The sequence below is a fragment of the Mycotypha africana genome (genome assembly GCF_025528875.1).
Source record: "Mycotypha africana strain NRRL 2978 chromosome Unknown BDF20scaffold_2, whole genome shotgun sequence".
Taxonomy (NCBI): domain Eukaryota; kingdom Fungi; phylum Mucoromycota; class Mucoromycetes; order Mucorales; family Mycotyphaceae; genus Mycotypha; species Mycotypha africana.
In genome coordinates this window covers 1,390,148-1,408,895 of record NW_026515726.1, presented here as the reverse complement: position 1 = coordinate 1,408,895, position 18,748 = coordinate 1,390,148, and the positions used below count along the sequence as shown (strand labels likewise).

General features: G+C 38.9%; 8 protein-coding genes across 8 annotated transcripts; 4 read left to right on the top strand and 4 right to left on the bottom strand.

Moving 5' to 3' along the window:
* Nucleotides 1–1,689: 1,689 nt before the first annotated feature.
* BDF20DRAFT_814921 (prohibitin-1) lies at nucleotides 1,690–2,803 on the bottom strand (the record flags this gene model as incomplete). The annotated part of the gene is made up of 4 exons (XM_053077032.1): nucleotides 1,690–1,822; nucleotides 1,906–2,096; nucleotides 2,203–2,624; nucleotides 2,719–2,803. 4 exons carry the CDS (start codon nucleotides 2,801–2,803, stop codon nucleotides 1,690–1,692), a joined length of 831 nt encoding a protein of 276 aa, XP_052939148.1.
* Nucleotides 2,804–3,134: 331 nt separating this feature from the next.
* BDF20DRAFT_288637 (PIG-X) lies at nucleotides 3,135–4,308 on the top strand. Its single transcript, XM_053075101.1, has 2 exons — nucleotides 3,135–3,344; nucleotides 3,411–4,308. The coding sequence occupies exons 1-2, from the start codon at nucleotides 3,342–3,344 to the stop codon at nucleotides 4,041–4,043; spliced, it is 636 nt and encodes a 211-aa protein (XP_052939147.1). The 5' UTR covers nucleotides 3,135–3,341; the 3' UTR covers nucleotides 4,044–4,308.
* Nucleotides 4,309–4,940: 632 nt separating this feature from the next.
* Nucleotides 4,941–6,235, top strand: BDF20DRAFT_813740 (kinase-like domain-containing protein; the record flags this gene model as incomplete). The annotated part of the gene is made up of 5 exons (XM_053076907.1): nucleotides 4,941–5,263; nucleotides 5,333–5,471; nucleotides 5,564–5,642; nucleotides 5,752–5,821; nucleotides 5,899–6,235. 5 exons carry the CDS (start codon nucleotides 4,941–4,943, stop codon nucleotides 6,233–6,235), a joined length of 948 nt encoding a protein of 315 aa, XP_052939146.1.
* Nucleotides 6,236–6,330: 95 nt separating this feature from the next.
* BDF20DRAFT_930723 (mannose-1-phosphate guanyltransferase) lies at nucleotides 6,331–7,930 on the bottom strand (the record flags this gene model as incomplete). Its single annotated transcript, XM_053084737.1, has 4 exons — nucleotides 6,331–7,073; nucleotides 7,199–7,630; nucleotides 7,699–7,802; nucleotides 7,906–7,930. The coding sequence occupies 4 exons, from the start codon at nucleotides 7,928–7,930 to the stop codon at nucleotides 6,543–6,545; spliced, it is 1,092 nt and encodes a 363-aa protein (XP_052939145.1). The 3' UTR covers nucleotides 6,331–6,542.
* Nucleotides 7,931–8,228: 298 nt separating this feature from the next.
* BDF20DRAFT_288859 (uncharacterized protein) lies at nucleotides 8,229–10,345 on the top strand. Its single transcript, XM_053075102.1, has 5 exons — nucleotides 8,229–8,481; nucleotides 8,636–8,856; nucleotides 9,000–9,570; nucleotides 9,671–9,850; nucleotides 9,940–10,345. The coding sequence occupies exons 1-5, from the start codon at nucleotides 8,353–8,355 to the stop codon at nucleotides 9,994–9,996; spliced, it is 1,158 nt and encodes a 385-aa protein (XP_052939144.1). The 5' UTR covers nucleotides 8,229–8,352; the 3' UTR covers nucleotides 9,997–10,345.
* On the bottom strand, nucleotides 9,964–11,171 carry BDF20DRAFT_815037 (anthranilate phosphoribosyltransferase; the record flags this gene model as incomplete). The annotated part of the gene is made up of 3 exons (XM_053077039.1): nucleotides 9,964–10,335; nucleotides 10,420–10,800; nucleotides 10,908–11,171. The coding sequence occupies 3 exons, from the start codon at nucleotides 11,169–11,171 to the stop codon at nucleotides 9,964–9,966; spliced, it is 1,017 nt and encodes a 338-aa protein (XP_052939143.1).
* A 312-nt stretch (nucleotides 11,172–11,483) lies between these two features.
* BDF20DRAFT_852145 (vacuolar transporter chaperone 1) lies at nucleotides 11,484–12,335 on the bottom strand. Its single transcript, XM_053080065.1, has 2 exons — nucleotides 11,777–12,335; nucleotides 11,484–11,694 (listed from the first exon to the last, which is right to left on the bottom strand). Exons 1-2 carry the CDS (start codon nucleotides 12,132–12,134, stop codon nucleotides 11,666–11,668), a joined length of 387 nt encoding a protein of 128 aa, XP_052939142.1. The 5' UTR covers nucleotides 12,135–12,335; the 3' UTR covers nucleotides 11,484–11,665.
* Nucleotides 12,336–13,088: 753 nt separating this feature from the next.
* BDF20DRAFT_288297 (uncharacterized protein) lies at nucleotides 13,089–18,613 on the top strand. The gene is made up of 9 exons (XM_053075099.1): nucleotides 13,089–14,106; nucleotides 14,203–15,319; nucleotides 15,371–15,844; nucleotides 15,912–16,355; nucleotides 16,431–17,372; nucleotides 17,451–17,744; nucleotides 17,822–17,980; nucleotides 18,061–18,227; nucleotides 18,303–18,613. The coding sequence occupies exons 1-9, from the start codon at nucleotides 13,442–13,444 to the stop codon at nucleotides 18,454–18,456; spliced, it is 4,416 nt and encodes a 1,471-aa protein (XP_052939141.1). The 5' UTR covers nucleotides 13,089–13,441; the 3' UTR covers nucleotides 18,457–18,613.
* Nucleotides 18,614–18,748: the final 135 nt, after the last annotated feature.

The following is an 18,748-nucleotide window of genomic DNA, read 5'->3' as shown; positions in this document are numbered from 1 at the left end:
AAACAGGAGCTTTATAATAGCAAATACTTATTTATGAGCTCATTCTTGATGTTCAAGGTGAAGTACGCTAACTTCCACGTATTAAAACTGAACAAGAAATGGGGTTCCTGGGCTGAACTATAAAAATTGGTTTCTAAACAACCACGTCGGCTGACCTGACAGGCACCTTTGAAACCTACATTAAACTATTGGAGGCTGCATCTCTATTTCTTTTTTTCTTTTTTTTTTTTTTTTTTTTTTGTCTGGTATTTTTATAAGATACAGTGACTTTTTCAAATGAATCCCGGTTACGAAGCAAACACTAGTTCAAACTAAACTCGTCAATAGGATAAAAATAGTGAGCAGTCGAGCGCATACTTATTTTTGAAACTAGCGTGAATATTAGCCATTCTGGCCCTGTTCATTGGGCATTTTTCTCTCTCTTAACATTGGGAAATTATTACTTGATTTCGCATACGTTTGTATAAACTTTTACATTGCGACGTTTCTCGTACGATTTTTGCCCGAGTTCGCGGATCGAATTTCATAGTCCGATAATCGTAGATCTGAATTTCAATCAACAAAAACTATTTCTTTTCTTGTTTAAAGACAACTTTTATTGAAAATGTTAGTAGAGATTAATTATGAGTTACTTCTATGATAATACTTACTTAAAGGTACAATTATCGTTCTATATGTTTTTTTTGCAGTTATTAGGCCTTAGTTTTTAGTTGTGAAAGAGAGGGAAAAACTGCCATATAGGTTAAAATTGCCTTTTGATTACTGTTTGTATAGTTTTTGAACTAAACTATAACAAGGTATTTTGTCGAATTTGGCGGGGCCAAATCAGATCAAAAGAGAAAAAAAAAAAGTAATGAAGCATCTTATTTTTGAAACGCATTTCCTACGAATTCGTGCACCGTTAAACATTGAGAGAGAATGAAAACACCCAAGTGACGAACAATGAACCACAAACATACAAGTGTTCTATCACTGCTGCGGCATATGAATCGTACATAATCCTAACAAACAAAGCGCATTTTGAATATTGCCCATGAAAATGATGCCTAAGCATGGTATATTGTATTTCTCAGCCATTGGCTTTAAACACTACCTTAGATCATTGAATAAGTGCTTATTGATGAGCAGCCTAATAGCAATGGTTTATAGCACTGTCTTGTCTATCCCCATAAAGGTCCCGATGAATTTCTGTAATATCTTTCTGTATACAATCGCCCCTTCGTTCATTACATCCCGTTTGCGTGCCATGTTTAAAGTCAAAGGGTGGACCAATGAATGATGCGCCAAGTTATATTAGGATGGGTAGCTAATTCAATTATAGCTTTTGCGAGTGAGTCAAGTTAATACTCAGGGCCAAGTTTTTTTAAATATGGAGGTAATAGGTCAAAAAGACAAACTAGACAGGTGCTTTCGACGAGAAAACAACAGCAGTGTTGAAAGGATTTCGTGGATGTTGATGATCTTGCGGTTGAGGTTTTCCTCCTTTTTTTTACTTGTAACAGATCATTATCATATGGCAAAAATGCCATAGTTTATTCAATCGTTTGGATCTCAATGCATTTATTCAAAGTTTTTATTAGAGTTAATATTTAAATACGTGGTTCGTGATGCCTACAAACGACCGAGGGTAAAAAAAAGGAAAAGGAAGAAGTACATTTTAATCTATTACATTATAATACAAGTGAACGTTTAAGCACCATTGATACCCAAAAGAAGGTTACTGCCACCGTTAGCACTGCTTGGTAAATAAGTGACATTGCGGGCTTGAGAGAGTGTTTGAGCGATGTCTTTACTGGCTTCGATTCTACGGAAAGCAATAAGACTATTTTTTACAATAAAAGAAGCGATTTGTTTTAGTGTTTGATCATGTTGCAAATGACTCCAGCATTTCATTCAATCCTTTACCCTTCACCAGCCTTGGCCAAAGCAGCAGAAATCATTTCGGCAGCTTCTGCATCACCTTCAGCACGAATGATGGCAGCTTGCTTTTCTTGTTCAGCACGTTCGACAACAAATCTGGCACGTTCAGCTTCTTGTTGAGCAATTTGCTTTTGTTCAACGGCGTTAGTAAACTCTTTACCGAAAGTCATATGGGTCTATAAGAAAAGACAAGGGCAAGATAGATAGATTGGGTTAACGAAACAATTCTTTTCCAAATTGACTCTTTCTTTTTTTTTTTGTCACATAAGGCTCTTCATTTACAATAGAAACATCTTCCAATGCCAAGTTGAAGTCCTTGGCACGCTTATATAATTCTTCACGGATCTTTGCAGAAACGACTTCTCTTTGAGTAATCAATTCGGAAGCATCAAATTGAGCAACAACAGCCTTCAAAACTTCGTTACCAATGGATGGCAACACTCTTTCGTCATAATCCAAACCCAAGTTTTGATAAATTTGAGGCAAGTTTCTGATTTCTGGGCGATGTAAAACACGCAATGTCAAAGAAACCATTTGCATATCCTTTGAACCGGTGGTGGTGGAGATATTACGAGGTCTGGTACGAACATCAAATAAAACAGCACGTTGAAGCCAAGGAACTAAGAAGTGAGTACCTTCACCAACAGAAGCAGGTTTAACACCTTGAATACGATCGAAAATGACAGCTCTGTAACCCCCCTGAACTAAATCATAAAAAAGCAGCACATGTCAAGATCGTTGCTTTGCAAGGTTTTTTTTTACGCCCATGCTGTTACAATTGTTCCTCATTTTGCTTACCATCGTACATGGCAGATTGAATACCACCAGCAGCGAGACCAACAGGGATTGCCCACTTAGCTATTGTTCCAAGAATTTGTGCCATTGTAATAAATTGTAGTATAAAGTTTTTGATAAGGGAAGTAGGAAAAAAAAAAAAAAAAAAAAAAAAAGATGAATGTCTGCCAGCTTTCCAACCAGACTTTGGAGGGGTTGAAAAAGAAAGCATGGGCGATGACAAATATAGACCAATCACAGCGGTTGCTGTGACTCCCCCGCTCCCACCCACATTAAGACTTTTCTGGTTGGATGAAAAAGCGGTGCGCTGAAGAAGCTATAAAAAAGACAACAATAACAACCATTACAAAGAAGATCGAGACCACTCTAGTTCCTACATCAACGTTTGTTAAACCATTCTGTTTTCTTTATTGTCTTTTTCAAATTTTGAAAAGCTTTGTTTTTATGCCCTCTTGGCATCCATTATTCTGACAGTCGGTGATGTTGACGCTTTTTGCTACCCATTTCCCCTTTCATTCAAATGCCGCAATACACGCTTTGGAAGAACAAGTCTCTCTGACTCTTTTGTCTTTTCTGTTCCATTGAGAGAATTATACAGCTTACTCGTCGTATAATAATTGTAGGACATGGTACAAATAGCGTCGAAAATTGTGCAGGCAGACAGTCTTCATCCTAAAATAACAACTTATTTACAGTTCAACAAAAAGGATGAGCTTGATCCGTTCCTCGATTGCCACCTAGACATAGTTTACGTTTTGCCTCCCAGCGTATTTGTCGATCCGTATCAATTACGCGATCTCGTTTCCACAATAGGAACCGCCACCGTTATCGGCGAACATGACCTAGAATTGCCTCTCGAAAAAATCAAAGACGAAAGAGGAAGCATTGTGTTTTTACGGCAACATCATGTCAAGCCAGCTATACATTTAGAATTACCACTTCATCTCAGATACCAACAACCTTCGAATAACAAAGAAAGTCAATCGATTACAATACAAGCACCTTATGCAGGCTGGACCTGCGGTGGTGATAGCAATGAAAGTAGTTACCCCACACCCCTTCGAGAAAAGTATTCACTTTTAGCCGATCTGCCTTTGACAGCAGCGACAACAACAGCTCGTTTTACAGCGCTGACAAATAGCGTGTCTTCAACACCGCCACTTGAATTATATGTACCTGTGGGCAGAGGAAAGGATCGTTCTCTTGTGTTTATCGGTACATTCTTGATTGTTGTTTTGTGCACTCTATGGATCATACGATCGGTCGTTGCCTCATTACGAAAAAGAAAAAGGCTCGACGCAAAAGGAAAGAGACGACGATCAGAATAGGCTTAATGAATAAGACGTTGCTAAAGCATCAATAAACTGCATTGTTAAGGGGTGGATAACAGTTATTGGGCATAAAGTGCTTTTTGAGGAGCTTTTCTTGTTGTCTTTTCAAGGAAATAGACAACAGTTTATTACATGAGTTCCATGAGACGAGTTTGCCAAAAGAATAGAGTGCGTATTTTTTTTTTCAAAGAATTGGGAATGAGTGATGTGATTGAAAAACACTATCTTTTAAGGATTCCTGTTGCATAATGCTCTTTCAGTACGCGATATACGAATTAAAAAAACACGTTCTATAGTCATTTCGCGTTTCAAATCATGCCGTTTTAGTGGGGGGGGTTTTTTGGTTTTTTTTTTTCTTTTTGCAAATAAACAAGCACCGTTTTCCACCCACTTTGCGCAGCCTTTGGTCATTTGCGTATCTTGTTTCATTGTTTCAACATTCTCTTGAAAGGCGTAGTATCTGAATCAAGGGAGAAGAGTGTGTTAGGGAAGAAAAAAAACCAACCGTCTGCATGTTGGAATCTCCATGATGAACCCAATGTACACATCAGCCATTGACAGCAATGCCAAAGATATAAATTACGTTGACTACACACCAAGACGAGTGGGTATGAGAACGCCCGCTTATTTGAAGGGACAAAGTTCAGCAGGAGGAACCCCGTTCAACTATCATTATGACGACCACAACGATACTATCTATGATGATTATACCACAAGCGAGAAAAACATGATATCCAACCAACTTACTTTTGCGAGAGAGAAAAGGACTCTATTATACCAGCAGTTGGCAGCAACAGAAGATCAAAGTTACTTGGAAGAAGGGATGAATGTGATGGATTCACCGGCTGTGAGAAGGCATTTTGGAGTCAATGAACGCGTCGTGGATGTGGAGGCATGGAACAATGCTCTGACATCAGGAAAGAAGTCCATGGAAAGGTAAGGCTCACTGGATGTACAGGGTTAGAGATTGTATGGTTTCATTTGCGAATATCCATCCGCTCTTGCTTTCGCGATAAATCTAGAAGAGAAGATTGGAGCATTCATGACTTTATAGTGGGTGAAAACCTTGGTACAGGAAAATTTGGTACAGTATACAAAGCGCGAGAGAAAAGGTCAGGGCAAATTGTAGCCTTGAAAATCATGAAGAAGAAAGAGTTGGAAGAGGCATCGGTGATACAATTCCTCAAAAGAGAAATAGAGATCCAATATCATCTAGAGTGAGTATATTCACAATGATGGATGATGAGCTTTCCATGTTAATGTCCTTTTTTTCCTATGTACTGCAGTCATCCCAACATTGCAAAGCTATTTGGATATTTTCACAACAGGGACACCGTCGTTCTTGTCATGGAATACGGTGGCGATAGTGATTTATACACCTGTTTATCAACACATAAACGATTTACCGAAGCTGAAGCGGCCAATGTAAAAAGCATCTTTTTATTGTATTTGTAGAGATCAAGTGGATGATTGAATAGAGCTATTCTTTTTTTCTTTTTTTTTATGTTTGCACGCAGTTTATTGTCGAGATTGCGGATGCGTTGGTCTATATGCATGGTTTGGGAGTGATCCATCGGGATCTCAAATTAGAAAACGGTAAGCTACTTAATGAAACAATGTCTTTTTTCCTTTTGGTAGGCCATTTCCCTTTTTGTTACATCACAAATTGATCACCCGTTTCTTTCCCAAAAAAAAAAAACAAAAGTCCTGATTAGTAAAGATGGCAATCTAAAAATAGCAGATTTTGGCTGGGCCGTTTACGATCCCAATCCAAGGTAAAGTATGAAAACGTACGCTTAAGAATGATAACGCGTTGGAGGGGCTCGGAAATTAATGGAAAAAATGTTAATAGAAGGCGTACATTTTGTGGTACATTAGATTATCTACCGCCTGAAATGATCCAACGTAAAGCTTATGGTCAAGCCGTTGATGTGTGGGCTTTAGGCGTTATTTGTTATGAACTCTTAGTGGGTATAGCTCCTTTTGAAGACGTGGCAAACTTGAGAGAAGATTTTGTCAATCCTGAAAGAGTGTACCAACGTATTGTGGAAGCCCAAATTCAATTCCCTGACGATCTGAGCTCAGGAGCCAAAGAATTTATGTTGAAATTGTTACAACGAGATCCTTCTGCACGCATACCCATGTCGGCCATAGAATATGATCCATGGATCCAATCTTTCCTCGTGTAAATTAATTGGGGATCTAGGATTGTCATATTTTTTTTTAAAAACTTGTTTCTTTTTTTTTTGTGTGTGTCTTGTAAAAGCAAGGCATAGAAATAAGTTGCGTGTATGCGTATATATAGATATATATTATAATAGAGGGAAAATAGTTAAAATAATGAAATAATAAGCGTATTAGATTAGTTTAAAAAGAAGAAATGCTTTACGGTAGAGAGATAGAGAAAGAGAGAGAGAGAGGGTGTGTGTATAGGAGAGAGGTGACATGTGTAAACGGGAGAATGATCAAGACAAAAATGAATAAGGAAAAAATTATTTACATGATAATTTGGGGTTCAGTAATGTTTGAGGAGATGGATTTATGAGGTAAGATGGAACCACCATTGACATAGATTTCGTCAGCGATAGAAACATCATCACCCAAGACAGAGCAACCTTCTAATCTAGACCAACGACCCACAGAGGAATGCCAGCCAACAATGCTGGATTGAACCCAGGCATAGTCTTTCACCTTGGCGCCTTCCATAATAACACAGCGTTGAAGTCTCACACCGTCACCGATGACAACGTTGGGGCCAACAACGACGTTGGGACCAATACGACAGCCCTTACCGATCTTTGCTGTAGGATGAACCATGACGTTACCCTTATGAACATATTCGCATGAAGGATTGGCTAAATCCTGTGGTTTGTTCTTGGCCAAATGAGAAAGGTAGAGGCAAGTACCCGTCAAATAATCCTTGGGTTGACCTACATCCATCCAAAAACCATCTAAATCGAATGTGTGAAGTTCACCGTCCTTGGCAATGCCAGGAAAGATTTCCTTTTCAATGGAAGTAGGTTTCAACTAGCAAAGGCAAAAAAAAGATCGACACAGATTTTTTTTTTTTTTTTTGGTTTTAGCGAAACACGTCACTCACACTATTCTGTAAACATCAAATTACGCGCACGTCATATATAATAATACGATACCTCAATACGATCCAAAACACTAGGATTGAACAGATAAATACCAGCATTAATCTTGTTGGAGATAAATTGTTGAGGCTTTTCAACAAAACGCTCAATCTTGGTGGAGTCAGGATAGTTGACGACAACACCGTACTTGGAAGGATCATCTACCTTGGTAACGATGATGGTACCTTCGTTACCATGAGAGTTGTGAAAGTCTCTCACTTGTTCAAAAGGATAATCACAAATGACATCACTGTTCAATACGAAAAAAGGGGAATCGTCCTTGGCAAGGATTTCTCTAGCCAAGGCCAAAGGACCAGCAGTGCCCAAAGGTTCAGTTTCGACAGAGAAAGTAATATTAACACCATATTCTTTTTCATATTCTTTCAAGACAGAGACCATGATTTCAGGTCTGTAGTTGACTGCCAAGACAATATCAGTGACACCGGCCTATTGAGAAGTTACTATTTAATTTGAGGGCGCTAACGAATTTAGTTTATTCGTCTTACTCATCCTACCTTGGCAAGATTTTCAATTTGGTGCAGAATCATAGGTCTGTTGGCAAATTCAACAAGTGGTTTAGGAAGGGTAAGAGTAAGAGGTCTAAGACGAGTACCGAAACCTAGAAAACGAGATAGAGCCAATGTGTCCAAAAAAAAAGACCCAGTCAACGATGCCGTTTTCTTTTCAACTAAAAAGTCTCAAGGTTGTTGTCGTCCACTTACCACCAACGAGAATAAGAGCTTTCATTATTAAGAATAAATAGGAAAAAAAAAGAAAGAAATAGGGTGTGTTGAATAAGTCAAAGAAATAAAGAAGGGAAAAGAAAGGAAAGGAGAAGAAAAGAGTAGAAAATGATATGTGTCTGTTTTATACGCCTCTAAAGCAAAGTAAACAAAAAAGAAACGAAAAAAATTCAACATTCGCCCAAAAAGCAACAAAACATAATCGCTGTAGCACAGGCCTTTTTTTCCTGAAACCGACCTTAATTCTGTTACCAGCCAATCAGAAACTGTCACTACACCACTTTCCTTTCTATCTTTAGAACTCAAAGGTGTGTGTCACATTTCCTTTTTGCATAGGTTCATTTAATGTGAGGAACTTGTAGATCTTTTTTTTTCTGCTCCCCCCAAAATAAATGCAAGACATTTTCTATTGCTTAACATTATCAAATGGCGACATCATCAACATCATTATTCCCAAATACAGCCAATGGCACCAAAGAACTATTAAACACTTTGACTATACTGCAAGATAAACTTGCTCAGTGTCAAGATGAGAAAAATGATGTTCTAAGAAAAGTAAAGGTTTTTTATTTTTTTAAAGTTGGAAATTCTTGGCAACAGTCCATATGCACTTGTTCTATATATTTTTTTATTTTTTTTTTTTGCTCATTTCGTTTCATGTTGACCATCTCTATACTATGTTTCTCGCATGCCTTTAAAATGAGTCTAGATGTCGACAAAAAAAGCATTGCTGAAAGAATCTCAATTTATTCTTCAAAAGGATCTAAAAGAAGCTTTATATGAAAATGCAAACGAAAAGAGAAAAATTCAACTCAATAACGATAGAAAGACAGACAGTAACGATGATGTGCTAATAGAATTAGTGGATTGTCAAGGCTGGGTTTATGATAAAGACAAAATTTGGATTCAAGCGCGAGGCAGAGTGATGATGTAAGTATTTTTTTTTTTTTTTCCTAGGTCATCTTGAAATAGATAATGAAACGTCCTATGCCTTCCTATACCCAAAAAAAAAAAGGCAAGACATCTGCCTTCATGCTGAAAAGCTAACTTTTTTCTGTCTTTTATCTGAAAAGTCAACGTCTTCATGATGATAAGAAAGTTGTGGTGAGCGTAACCCAAGCACGTCTTTCTTGCTTACCCAACAAATTTCTGCCCGAAACTGTCCATTATAATACAGCGGCGATCACTGCTCCAAAAGACAACAGCGACGATTTATTGAGTTTCTATATACAGTTCACCTTATTACCTGATATCAGTCTGTATGATTTGACAAACAATTTACGCATTGCTTGTCAATACCAGCTTTCGGAAGGACCACAGCAGTCATCTTTTGGGAGGATATCAGAATCATATTCAGTTGAATGGAGATTTAATACTGCTAATGATGCCCCGCTCTTAATACAACGCCATAATTTAGAAATGATAAGTAAAGTACCGAAAAAAAACGTCATTTTTGATTTCTTTTCTGACTATATTTGGTGCAGCAGTAAAAACTACGAAGAAAATGGCATTTTTCTAAATACAAACAACCATCCTTTAGGAACCAATCCAATGCTTCTCACATCAAACGAGGCCTTACGAGTCTATTTTTCACATTATCTAAAGATAAAAGTGATACGACCAACATTTATACGATTTATCAAGGTGAAGTTTATGCTAATGCTAATGACCGCGCAAAAGGCACTAATTTTTTTTTTCTTTTTTTTTTTTGCACGACCCTCTAAATTTAATTCTGCACTATTAGACATTCTGTACCCAATTAAGTGACTCGATTTTTTCAAACGAAGATGCTTCTTTATTATTAGTCTGCAACAGTGCAAATGATCATATATTTGATCTATTCGGGTTATCCAGAAATGTAATACTTGGAATGCTACATAAATGCACGCTAAAAGAGAATGCAGATGAAGGTAACGTTGGCATGGTAACTATCATGGGCGAGAGTTGCCATGACAAAATGATGCAACTGATCGCTCAACTCGGTGTAACTCGGGGGAATAATGCTCAACGTAGAATAGCTGTTGCAACAGATTTAGCTCAATTTTTAGCAGACTCTTCTTGAGGTGGTGATTGTGGCAAGTGAAATAGCAAACTCTCTTTTCTAAACGTCTCCAAGACTTCTTTCGCTTTTCCTTGCTTGATAGATTCGCGTGCCTTCACTACACCTTCTCTAAAGTCCTTTGCGATACCCGCGACTACTAATAAAGCGGACGCGTTCAACAGAACAAAATCCAATATGGGATGGTCTTCGTGTAATTCATCATTAAGTAATTGTTGTAATATTTCTGCATTGTCGTAGCAATCGCCTCCTTTTACCTCAGTTAAGGGATGTGTCTTTAAACCAAAATCACGTGTAGGATGAAGTGTACCACTGATCAATTCTTCATTTGTCCCTCGTACTCTCCAGTACTATCAATAATAAAAATTAATTAGCACATGCAAAGCCAATAAAGCCAAAAAAAAACAACCAAAAAAACGGGGCATCATCCTTACATTTGTTTCACCTGAAGGACTGATTTCATCTAATTTTTCCGATCCGCAAACAACTAAAGCATCTTGGACACCCGTCAATTTCAAAGCTTGAGCCATTAATTCACCAATTTCCGGTGAATGAACACCTACAACCATCCGTGCTGGTTTTGCAGGGTTTGACATTGGTCCCAGCATATTAAATACAGTAGGGACCGCAATTTCTTTCCGAATGGACGCCACATGCTTCATGGCAGGATGATAGATTTGTGAAAACAAAAAGCAGAAATTGGTTCGTTCTAAAATCCCTGCCACTTGGTCTGGTTGAACAAGAGCAATCTGACAGCCGTGTGCTTCCATGAGGTCCGCCGATCCTGATTTTGAAGAAGAAGCTCGGTTACCATGCTATGACAGACAACACAAAGTAATGAAAACGTCAATACACAAATGAAAACATCCCTCTCTGCAGTGAATTGCTTCTTGATCCCTTCTTTGTTCACCACCTGCCTTACCTTGGCTACTTTTGCTCCTGCTCCCGCTGCTACGATAGATGCAGTGGTCGACACATTATACGTATCATGTCCATCTCCGCCCGTCCCCACAATATCGACGACATGTTGACATAAATGTTCATAACCTGTATATTCAATTCTTTTGGCATGAGTACGCATCGCTTTCGCACAAGACGCTACAATGTGTGGGTCGCGATCTTTGTCTTGCAACCGAAGTGAAATGAGGAAGGCCGAGATCTGGCTGGGTGTCGCTGTGCCTTTCATTATTTCATGCACAGCTTCTTCTGCGTCCTTGCCTGAAAATTGATCTGGCGTGTGTATTAATTTTTTAAGAATTGCTTTCATGTCTTTATTTTCTTTGTTGAACAGGAGAGTTGGATAGAAAAAGAGAGGAAAGAATGAATTGGAACGAATAGTGATAGAACCTAGAATGAAATCAAAGAAAGGGGCCTTCTTACTCCACTTTTTGTCTCATTCAAGCGTCGGAATTTTAAATGATGATGAAGATGGATTTGCTGTCATTTTTAGTGTCATCCAATGGAGACGATAAAGAGTGAGTCATTTTTTCCTTCTCTCCATATATCCTCACAAAACGTCTTTCTAATATGAAAGAAAGGGAAAAAAAATAAATTTCCTCTTCCCAAACGTCTTTTTCTTTTTGCATGTACATTATACAAATTATGAGTATAGCTTTATTAGGTATGTATATGTTTAGAAGTCAACGATTTCATAGATAGGATCGTTTTACAAAGATGACATTATGGCTCTGGATTCAGGGTCATACGTACTATGCATAGATAGAGAATAGTAAAGTGGGACGTTAGTAATGTTATCTTTATTCATCTACTTTACGGAAATTCTGAGCTTACAATAAAAGTTATAGGCTACTGCAATGATCAGAAATATACATAAAACAGTTGGACCTACTCGATCATCGTAAGCAGCTGCTTCCCTGCTCCTAATCTTATTGGCTCTCCAATGAAAAGTATATAATGCGTACAACATCACAAACATAGCTGTTAATGTAAACAGGACGGCTGACATTCGACTGATACGGTCACCAAAATTGAGTAACCCTACTGCCAATCCACCAAGAACGACAGTAAAGTTGAGCCACGATAAGAAAGTTCGCTCATTGGCGAAAAACACTTTTGGCTCTATCCTCACTGGTAATGCAATTCTTTTGCCTGATGTAGGTTCTAATAGCCGTTGTTGTGCTGATGACATTTTATAAGACGAAAACTGACAGTGAGAGGTACAGAAAGGGGAGACGGAGAAGAAATGAACCAGAAAAAGAAGTAGCCTCAACAAAAAAACCAAAAAAAAACCACATGCTTATCAGTTCTGGATATCTTTTGACCTTCTGATCGTGACTTGAAACAATATTGAGACAAAGAGCTATATCAAAAAAAAAAAAAAAAAAAAAAAAACCAAGAAAAGAACAAGCTTAGATCCTTCTTTTCGACTGTTGCTTTTCTTGATTCAATTAAGCGTCCCTTTTCATAATCTCTGCAGCACTAATTGTATCACAAAATGTCCATTTTTGTTATGATTAACCTTTGAATCAACGCCAAAATGTGTATGTGTCTGGCAAAGAAGTACTTATCAATTTATTATTGTTCAATGAAACGCATTTGAATTTACTACAAATAAGTTACACAATTCAACAATGAATGCTCACGATATCTTGCAAAGCATACCCATAGTATTGTATTGATTTTTTTTTCCATAAAGATATAATATCAAAAATCTACTAAGTAAGCAATAATGTCCTGTTGGAGATAAAAAAGTCTTTCTTTTTTTTTTTTATTACGTGTATTTCTAATCCCGAACTTGATGAGCTTCTTCAATACAAGAATGAAGTCTCTTTCAGAATCTATGAGCAAACCCTTTTTGATATATTTTGATGTAAAAACCTATCGATACAGCCCTTGTATCTCTAAACCAAAGAAATTATTTGAATGAGCCCTTGTCTGATACAGATGCTGTTTTTGCGGCATACCTGCAGTAAAGGCAGTCATCATGTCCTGTATTTCATTGTAAGTGGCTTCTTCCGATGTTTTTCGGAGATTCATACTCCCTTCAAATTCACCTTCAGCAGCAGTCGAGAAGAAACTCTGGAGATGTTCAAAAGCGAGGAACTGGGAAAAAGTGCATTTCGGCAACCCTTTTGTTTACTCTTTTCTCTTTCCCTTTTTTTTTTTTCCGTAGGATATTGAATAAAACGACATCCATAATTACAGTCTATACACACTGTGTATACCGTATTCAAGCAGCTTAAGAATTAGAGCAAGGAAAACATATAGTTCAAATGTCTTCTCCTCTTCAACCACCTCCACCAAACATGCGGTAGTATCGCCCATAAGGTTCTCTTTTCTTTACGTTAACAAATATGTTTTACTCATCACTCCTTTTCAACATTGCTTTATTTTACTAGGTCACCTTCTGTCTCATCGCAACCACCTATTTCTCAACCTAACGCTAATGCATTACCATCTCCCTATGCTCATCACCTTACGCCACCTAATTTACCAATGGCAACTAGTCAGCCGCCTACAAGCCAGCAGCCAAATACCACCAGTAGTAATGTTTCACTACCTCCTCCTTCAAGAGTTACTGAACTTCCCTCTCTATTATCTTCTTCTTCACCACGTGGTACTTCGCCTTCATATCTCTCACAGCAACAACAGCATCGTCAACATCCGTCTTTACCTCCTGCTAGCTCATTTTCTACTGAGCAGCAGCTTCCCAGTAAAGGTGGCCATAATGCACCCAATAGTAGTAGTAATCCTGTATTACCACCTATCTCGCCACGTAATTCTTCAACCTCCCCCTATACTGAGCGTAGATCAAGTATCGTCCATCCACCTCCACCTTCCTCTATCCAACCACCACCACCGCCACCACCATCGAACTCATCTCCATCCTCTTCATCACCCCATCCACAAGTTCAACCACAGCAACAGCGGTCTTCTCCAGCACCTGCAATCGCAGTTCCCGCGCCTCCAACGCAACCCATGATGCCTGCTGCGAATACGAATAGCGCTAATGCTGCTTCTGTTGCTGCAGAGGGTAATTACCGTCCCCTGAATGTCAGAGATGCTTTGACCTACCTTGATCAAGTCAAAGTTCGATTCTCAGATCAACCAGATGTTTACAACCGCTTTTTGGATATAATGAAAGATTTCAAAAGTCAGGCGTAAGTGATGAAAGCTGCTTTTTATTTGGTTTGACTTTAAACTTTGTATGATAACTTTTTCTTTTTTTTTTTTCTTTTTTTTTTTGTTCGCTGCAGTATTGATACACCTGGTGTTATTGAACGTGTGTCTACGTTGTTCCAAGGTCATCCTGCATTGATATCAGGTTTTAATACCTTTTTACCACCCGGCTACCGTATTGAATGCTCTACAGATCCCCGTGAACCAGATTTGATCACCGTCACAACCCCCAATGGCGTTACAACTACAACTACAGGAGGAGGAAATAATCGACTTCGTATGGAAGCAATGGAGAACTCCTCCATGCATGGACACCCCTCGTTACCGCCCTCAAACAGCAATGTTGCACCACCATCGCTTCCACAGGCTCATCATGCAGGGCTTCCTCCTCCAAACCATCAACATCACCATCACCATGGTCACCCTCCTCCACCCCCTTCACATCATCAGCATCCACATCAAGGACCTCCGCCACCTCCATCGCAATCGTACTATCCCTATAGTCATCATATGCATCAACCACCACCTCCACCTCCCATTCAGCAACAACAGCAACCTCCTCCCTCTTCTATGCCCCCTCCGCCTCACCCGTCTATGATGAGCCAACCATTGTATCATCATCCACAGCAACACCAACCGCAACACCCGCCCCCGCCCCTCCGTGCACAGCATACACAACAACAACAACAACAACAACAACAACAGCAACAGCAACAGCAACAGCAGCAACCTGCTTCTATCGGCCATCCACAGCCTCCACCCCCAACCATTTCTCACCACGGCGGTGTTGTGAGCAGTCCAACCCCATCCACCATCTCCGAGAAGCGTTCTCCCATTGAATTCAATCAGGCCATCAACTATGTCAACAAAATCAAAAATCGATTTGCGAATGAGCCAGAAGTCTACAAACAATTCCTTGAAATATTACAAACATATCAAAAGGATTCTAAACCTATTCAAGACGTATATGCTCATGTTCAATATCTTTTTAATGGAGCGCCGGATTTGTTGGATGAGTTTAAGCAGTTTTTGCCCGATATCACTGGACAATCACCCAGCGTATTATTCGATACCATGTCATCTCCCAACTTTTATAATAACACGGCTACAACCACTGCGGGTAATAAACGTGGTGCTGAACTGCCTCCAGCAAATGGTATACTTCCTCCTGGAAAGAAAAAGAGAACCACACATGTAAGATAGTTTTTGGCCAATTATATTTTTTTTAACGCTATTCTAAAATAGCAGTTGCTTTTTAAGGGAAATACAAAGAAATCCAAATTATATCAAAAAGAAGTGGCACAAGGTGGTAGTGTCGTGGGTGGACATGGTCCTGGGGTGAATGCTGATGTAGCTATGCGTGATCCTTATAGCTATCCCAGTTCGCCTTTCGATCCTGTTCGACCCTCCGTTTCATCAGAAGAAATTGAGCTCTTTGATCGCATTCGCAAACACATCGGCAATAAGCCTTCTTATGAGGAATTTTTAAAGACATTGAACCTGTATACAGAGCAAATCTTGGACTTGAATACTTTGGTGCAGCAAGTAGGCATTTTTATTGGAAACAATAAGGAACTGTATGATTGGTTTAAAGCCATCGTGGGTTATGAGCCCAAGGAGCATCCTATAGAGAAACCTGCTAATCCTGTACCAAAGCCAGACCTTGCTCATTGCAAAGCAACACTAGAGAGTCCTAGTTACCGTATTGTACCCAAGGAGGTAAACCCACTTATCCATCTACAGATTAAGGTCTTTGTTGAATATTCACCTCACTTTTCTTCTCTAGTGGCAAACACAACCTTGCTCTGGAAGGGATCAAATTGCCTGGGAAGTACTCAATGATGAATATGTGTCCCATCCCATCTGGGCGAGTGAAGATGACGGTTTCGTCGCCTCCAAAAAGAGTCAATATGAAGAGGCGATGCATCGTTGTGAGGAAGAACGTTATGACTATAATATGCATATTGACGCTAATTTGAATGTCATTGCTCTGTTGGAACCTATCAACCAGAAAATTGAGATGATGACACCTGAAGAACGTGCTAATTTCACTCTCAAACCAGGATTGGGTGGTCAAACCGTCACTATTTATGAGCGTATCATCAAAAAAATATATGATAAGGAACGTGGAAGTAAGATTATTGAAATGTTATATACAAATCCTGCTCAAGTTATACCCATTTTATTGAGACGTTTGAAGATAAAGGATGAGGAGTGGAAGAAAGCTCAGGTAAGAAAAGAAAAATAAATGATTATTTGAACGGATGAAAGATGGTGTCTCACCTTCCCCTGCTTCCTTCATTAGCGCGAATGGAACAAGATATGGCGCGAAATGGATGCCAAGAACTTTTACAGAGCCTTAGATTACCAAGGTATTACCTTCAAGAGTACCGATCGTAAGGCCATGGCACCCAAAGCGCTTGTGAGCGAAATTGAAAGTCTTCAAGAAGAAAAAAAGATGAAAGACAACAGCTTCCTTTCCTGTAAAGCTCTGCCCACCACCGAAAATTACCAGTTCAAATTTCCCTTCGAAAATACCGAAGTTTTCAAAGACGTTACCCGTGTTATTTATTCTTATATCGATCGGCAGTCTGGTTTTAGTGGTCAGGACCGCGAAAAGATAAGAACCTTCATTAAATCCTTCATTCCACTTTGTTTCCAAATTGATAACGTTGTGCCAGAGGGATTGCCAAACTATGAAGATATGGATGAGGATGAAGTAGCAGAGGACGACGATGATAACAATTCGACTGACACAAACGATTCTGAATCTGACATGGGACGTTCACCCAGTAAACGAAGCCGGTCACCCTCTCGTCGCCGATCGGGTAGAAGTAACCGCTCACAAGCCGACGAGGAACACACCATGGATTTGTTGCGCGACGTTTTGACAAAAAATCAAAATGCTATTGACGAAAAAACAATCCTATCCGGTGCTCGTTCAAGATCACCAACGCCTGCTTCTAATGCAGACTCTACTAGTAAGCAAATCGAAGAAACACAGGTCAAGGCCGAGGAAGATGAATCGAATAATGCTCTCGCGGCGAAAATGAATGAGGATGCCGACATGATGGAAGCTTCAGCTTCTTCATCCTATGCAGCCTCCAGCACTGCAACTAACACCGAGCCAGCCGGCAAAGACTTATTAGCAGTCGCAGCTGCAGCTATTGCACCTGGAGTGAAGGAAAGAACATTATATAGCTTCTTCTGTAATACAACCTTCTATTGTTTTTTTAGACACTATGAGGTGGGATAAGATGAGCATGTTTAGTCGAATGGAAAAGACAAGTTCTCATTGAGCGATTCATTTCTTGTTTTTCTTTAGATGCTCTATTCAAGACTTGCAAGGCTTCATTCTCTTAATGAAAAGATGAAGCAAGACCCTAATATGGGCAAACGCGTCAACAAAGTGGCTCGCGATCTTGGTTTATACAGTAGTCGTTTTGATGATGTTGACGTATCAAAAGGATATTACAACTTCATTCTGGAACTTATTGATCGTTTCTTTGATAATGATGTTGATCAGCAAGTTTTTGAAGAATATTCTCGTTACATATTTACAACTGACGCCTACCTTATTTTCACAATTGATAAACTTGTTCATTCGATGATTAAGCAGGTAAAACAGATCATGGAACTCTCTCTGTATTTGTATGAGCCCCTTTCCTAACTGATAAATAATTTTGCAAACAATAGATTCAAGCCATTACAGTTGATCCCAAGTCGGTCGAGCTGATTCGATTATTCCGCAGTGATAAAGCTTTAGAGGCCATGTCACCCAGGATTTTATCCGTTTACCGTTTAAAAGCTGAAGATATTGTTGGTTCTGAGGAAAATTTATACAGAATAAACTTTGTAAGTAGTACATGGAATGGGTTGATCGTTAGGTCATTGGAGTTAAAAAAAGCTCACAATCAATCTTTTTTTATTTGCAGAACAATGAACTCAAAGTGATGACTATCCAACTGATCGGTTCCGATGATTACATGATGGAACCAACAGCAGAGGATAAGTACGAGGATTACGTTGCAAGCTACATGGATTGGGTGAACACTACAGAAGGTGTGGATACTTCAAACATGACGCCAACCTTTTTAACACGGTAAGTCTTTTGGCGTTTTTCTGTATAACTTTCAAAATCGTAAGCAACTGAACCATTATTCCTTGCTATATGTAGTAATCTGAGGCCACAAGATGAGCATTTAAACAAGATCTTAGTTCGCTCCAAACTACAATATAAGATCGATCAAAGCTCTTATCATATGTATTATATCGTTGGTTCTGAGGATGCATTTGTACGTCCTAAACCGCAGCCTAAGAAGAAGGACTGAGAAGGGCTAATTGATAGTTTATTTATTATATAATTATCCAGAACATCCCCTACCACTTTTTGTTAATAGTAATCATTTTTTTTCTAAACAGTTTAAATTACATGAATTAAAATATCAAGTCATTAATATTATACCGCTTCGATCCTGTTAGAAGCTTTGGTAGAGATATCATTCTTTTGAAAGTCATTGCTTGAGCCTTCATCAGTAGCTTCATTACTATCATCATTAATTCCTTGTATAGTGCCATAGCAGATATGATTTCGAAATCTGTGTGTTTGGACCATTCCAAACA

Excerpts from the sequence above, each read along its gene's own strand:
- BDF20DRAFT_288859 (XM_053075102.1), top strand. The coding sequence starts at position 8,353 with ATGGCGACATCATCAACATCATTATTCCCAAATACAGCCAATGGCACC. Across the intron at positions 8,482-8,635 it reads AAAATGATGTTCTAAGAAAA|ATGTCGACAAAAAAAGCATT; the intron begins GTAAAGGTTTTT and ends AAATGAGTCTAG. Across the intron at positions 8,857-8,999 it reads GCGCGAGGCAGAGTGATGAT|TCAACGTCTTCATGATGATA; the intron begins GTAAGTATTTTT and ends TTATCTGAAAAG.
- BDF20DRAFT_852145 (XM_053080065.1), bottom strand. The coding sequence starts at position 12,134 with ATGTCATCAGCACAACAACGGCTATTAGAACCTACATCAGGCAAAAGA. Across the intron at positions 11,695-11,776 it reads AGTAGCCTATAACTTTTATT|TACGTATGACCCTGAATCCA; the intron begins GTAAGCTCAGAA and ends ATCTATGCATAG.
- BDF20DRAFT_288297 (XM_053075099.1), top strand. The coding sequence starts at position 13,442 with ATGGCAACTAGTCAGCCGCCTACAAGCCAGCAGCCAAATACCACCAGT. Across the intron at positions 15,845-15,911 it reads ACCGTATTGTACCCAAGGAG|TGGCAAACACAACCTTGCTC; the intron begins GTAAACCCACTT and ends TTTCTTCTCTAG. Across the intron at positions 18,228-18,302 it reads ACGCCAACCTTTTTAACACG|TAATCTGAGGCCACAAGATG; the intron begins GTAAGTCTTTTG and ends TGCTATATGTAG.